This window comes from Habropoda laboriosa, unplaced genomic scaffold (genome assembly GCF_001263275.1).
Source record: "Habropoda laboriosa isolate 0110345459 unplaced genomic scaffold, ASM126327v1 scaffold106, whole genome shotgun sequence".
In the NCBI taxonomy this organism is placed as follows: domain Eukaryota; kingdom Metazoa; phylum Arthropoda; class Insecta; order Hymenoptera; family Apidae; genus Habropoda; species Habropoda laboriosa.
The window spans coordinates 150,360-154,804 of NW_017100224.1; the positions used below are offsets into that span (position 1 = coordinate 150,360).

At 28.3% G+C, this 4,445-nt stretch overlaps 1 protein-coding gene across 1 annotated transcript in view; it reads right to left on the minus strand.

Moving 5' to 3' along the window:
- Positions 1 to 1,877: 1,877 nt before the first annotated feature.
- Positions 1,878 to 4,445, minus strand: part of LOC108571108 (rab proteins geranylgeranyltransferase component A 1) — a 9,164-nt gene continuing 6,596 nt past the window's right edge. Inside the window, exons 9-12 of the mRNA XM_017933082.1 lie at positions 4,242 to 4,366; positions 3,997 to 4,157; positions 3,467 to 3,643; positions 1,878 to 2,124 (exon numbers count right to left, since the gene is read on the minus strand). Of these exons, the coding sequence (XP_017788571.1) occupies positions 1,957 to 2,124; positions 3,467 to 3,643; positions 3,997 to 4,157; positions 4,242 to 4,366 (631 nt within the window). The 3' untranslated portion in view covers positions 1,878 to 1,956. The remainder of the gene's footprint in view (positions 2,125 to 3,466; positions 3,644 to 3,996; positions 4,158 to 4,241; positions 4,367 to 4,445) is intronic.

The following is a 4,445-nucleotide window of genomic DNA, read 5'->3' on the forward strand; positions in this document are numbered from 1 at the left end:
CAAATAAGTATAAATTTTTTTCTCTCCTTTTAGAAATTGATCACAGGAAAAGTAAAAAAAAAGAATGAATTCTGAAAGGTTTTACTTTTTTCTTCAAAAGTATGATTATTATTGCTAAAGTAAAAAAATACAAAAAATATGTTTATTCAGAAATCTTTGTATGCTATGAATTTCTTCAAAACTAAAAAAATGAAGTTAAACTAGATTTTTTTCTTCTTAATAAATAAGTAAATTACTTTACAATAACTAATACAATAACTGTAAAATTGAGTATGGAGGAAATGCAATATTCCTGTCAGAATTCAAAGTATTAAATATTTTTTAGGAGACATGTTTGGTGAAATAAATTATATTTCATTTCGTATCAGTTTACTGTATTTCAATGTTGAGTACGGCGTATTATCAGTTAAATGCAAATAAATGCGCGCACATCGAAGCAGCAACGGCGAGAAAAAGATTATCAATTCTGACATCCAAGCCGCTCTACGATCAATGTGTGTAAAAATGTTCATAATATACGAGCGGAACCAACCGATAGCATTTCTTTTTTCTTCTTTCATTAAAATATTATACAAATATTAAAAATAAAATTATATAAACAGAAAGTAGTTAAACAGAATGTTGTTTAGATACTAAAAGTGAGAAGTTAAATAGAAGTAAATTATGTTAAGTAATTAAATTAATAAAGTAAATGAATGAAACAGAAATAAATTTCAATAAATTAATGATCAACGGGATCCACGAAGTAAACTTGGTATATATGAAGGTAGTAGTAATATAAAATTGACGAAATATTATTCATATAAAGAATTATTGCGGTAATATAGAATTAAAATTGAAAAAAGATTGAAATTTAAAAAAAATTGAATTATAATTATAAAAATGATTAAAATATAACAAATTATAATTAAATAGTTAAAAAAATAAATAAATAGCCGAGGAACGATCGATTTTATGCAGTCTAAATTTCTTCTTATACTAACAATATATAATGAGTAAACTATGCTATGCAATACAATGCGTAATAAATACACTAATGATGTATAATACGTATTAATGATCAGATAAAAGACATTATAATATCTTTTATATTGATATAGTAGAGAAACGTGGAATGTCATACGATTTTTTATATTTCTAGTAGCCAAGAAAAATAAGATTCATAAGAATTTTATTAATGTAATTATTTCTTTAGTGTATTTAAAAAATTTGGAATATTCATAAATATAATCGATACTAAAAATGCTTAACTATTTCGATTAAATTAGAAATCGATTACATTCACAAATTTTCAACTGATTTTCAAATTCGTTTTGTTTAAAATTAATTTTAAATCTAACGTAATTCAATGAACAATTAGTTTTCAAACATTATCTATTCTTTTATTTCGTTTTTTCCACGTCTCTCTTATGTATTATCGTAAAACTACATTTCATTTCCTCGAAACTCAACATTAGACAAAAATTTATTTGATCAAAAAAGGAAGAAAGAAAAATTAATGCTTTCGGCCGATTGGTCCGTAATTTAATAAAAGAGCGAGTGTAACGCAGACTTGAGCGCCAGTCGATTGGAATTTTATTCGAAAATTTACGAACATATTTTATCTCGTTCGTTTTAAAAACTATTCAAAAAAGTAAGTATTTTTTCTAAAATAAACAGTTTAGTCTACAAAGAGTGCTAGGCAAAATAATATCTAAATTTGTATCGCAAAATAAATAAAATAATTTCATACTTAATTTAAATATTTATGTAGATGAAAATTATATTATATAATGTCTAGCACTATTTACGGACAGAACTGATATTTCAATTTGATAAGAATTCATTCGTTAATTATTCGAATAAAAGTTTCCAACTTTCAAACGAAAGGAGGCGCGTGTAACTTTGGATAGAAAGAGGTGTGCGGCTAAGGGAGCGGGCCCGTGTTTTCAAGATGAAAAGACGAAAAAAGATTGTTTAATCCTCTTTCTCGGCTTTCTCAACATCCTGTTTTTCTTCAGCCTCTGTGTCTCCCTCAAATTTCGGTCCTGGTGCTTCTTCTCCTTCGAGTACAATCTCTTCTGGATCAGGTGCGCGTGGAAGGAAGTCTTCCTCAGGATACATCGATTCAAAAATGCTTTTCGCCTGAAAAAGTAATAATTTTTTATAATAACGAATATTGCACATATTTATTATTAAAACTATTTATTACTTATTCTTCTTAAATTAGTATTTCGATTAAAGTAATTATATAGTAAAGGTCAAATGTATTAGCCAATCGAGGCCATTTCTCCTTCATTGTTTTTCGATTCCATTCTTTCCGTTCGGTAGTTAATAGGTGCCGTATGTATATAATCTTTCCAATCCACCTATAAATTACGCCTGCTACGTTTTCATAAAACATAAAACGAAGAGAGCATATTGCAAAACAAAAGACAAATGAAAGAGGTATATCTAGTGATGGGCATTGGAATTTGAATGTCGAAGCGATTCAAAGTTTTTTAATACTGTGAAAATTCTAATCACTTCGAACCTAATTCGATATTTAAAACTCTTGAAGGTCTTGATATATTTTGGAAGTCTTGAAAATTTTAGTAGATTTTGAAAGCTTAGTGAGTGAGTGTTCAATATCTTACATATGAGTATTCAATATCTTTAATATTTTATGTCAATGATGCTGTTTGGACAAAGGCATTCAAAATGCTTGCAAGATATTGAATACTCATAAAGCTTTCAAGTCCTCTCAAAACTTTTGAGACTTTGAAACCTATCAAGACTTATTAAAACTTTCAAGAGTTTCAAGTATCGAATCATGTTTGAAGTGATTTGAATTTTTCGCCACATGTATATTCGAAGTGATACCAAGTGCTTTAAAGCCGATTACTAAGTGTACCCTTATGAGACAAAACAAAAAAGAAGTCTCGCGGGACGGCACAGAGGCAAGAAGGATCACACGATCGGATTAGTATGTGTGACTGTTTCGACAAATAGTACACTAGAGCTGAAAGTGAGTGTGAGAGCAGGACTTCTTTCCAGCAACGTATAGTACATGTATAGATCCCACTCGGTTAGGTTCATCGGTGTAAAACAGCGACGAAGGTGAAATGGCCTCGACCGGCCAATACATTGGCCCTTACTTTAATTGAACCCTTTACACTCCACTAGCACTAGTACAGCAACATTCATTACATGCACCATAATTCCATTGGTGCCGCTACGACGACATGAACAATTATCATGGAGAGCTTTAAAATGTAAAATTCAAGTTTTATTTATATTATTAAAATAAAGTAAATTAACAAAAGAAATAAAAATAAATAAATTTATAGATATTCATAATTTTTTCTTTTCAAAACAAATCTTTTGATTTTTAAAAAATTTCACGACAAAAGTGTGTTGGAATTGCTGATGGATCGTATTAAAAAATGATCGGAATGCAAGGGTTAAATTATGCAAATCGATTAAATTATTTAACAAACAAACTCACTTGATTAACTGCAAAATCGAAATCAAGTTCTAAATCTGGGCCAGAACAAAGATGAAGATTACTGGGTGTAGAATCATTTAATTTAATATCACTTGCAGGTAGATTTAAGTACAACGACCATAAAACTTGAGGCTTTGGACTCTCTGCAGACTCTTCCCTGTTATCTTGATCACCTTCCTACAAATATTAAAAATTTGGAAAATATCTAAAATTAAAATTACTTAATAAAAGAAAAATATTTTTTCAAAATTATATTAATTTTCAAATTTACACTTTTAATACCTAAGAAATGGAACTGTAGATTATATATTAATGAAGCACTTTCAATAACTAGGAAATGAAACTTTAGATTATAGATTAATGAAGCACTGTTTTTAAAATCAAGAATTTGTATATTTCACTTTTAAGATAAACTTAACAACATAATAATAAAAATTGAACTTGGATTTCTTTTTTAATGTAAAAATAAATATGTTTTACTTGTTTAAAAGATATATTAAATAAAATTTAAATTATACAGGAAAAAGTACCTGGAGATGTCTCTTATCTGGAGAAACAGTTTGTGTATGACTGTGAATAGATGCACGAATGGCTAATGGATCAAGAGGTTCTGCATTTAAAAATTTATTGACAACGTAGGCCAAGTCTTCCTTTGCGTTTGCCGTTCGCTTACATGTCATATGAACCATAACTGTTTTGAGATAAATTAACAAATTCTTAAGATTTGAATTTAATTATTAGAGATTAATTTTACGAATTGTATAAATTTACATACACAATCCTTGAGGACAAGCATTTGTAGATGGCCCCAATTCAATCAACGTAACAGGTTCTTGATTAGGTTGTTCTGGAGGGTAATATAAAAGTGTCAAATTCTCCTTCTCGCCTTGCATAATTGATCTAAAATAAATGTAATGCAATATTTTATTAGAAAATTAATCTGATTTTAGAAAAAGTTTTAAATGTGTATATTACTATA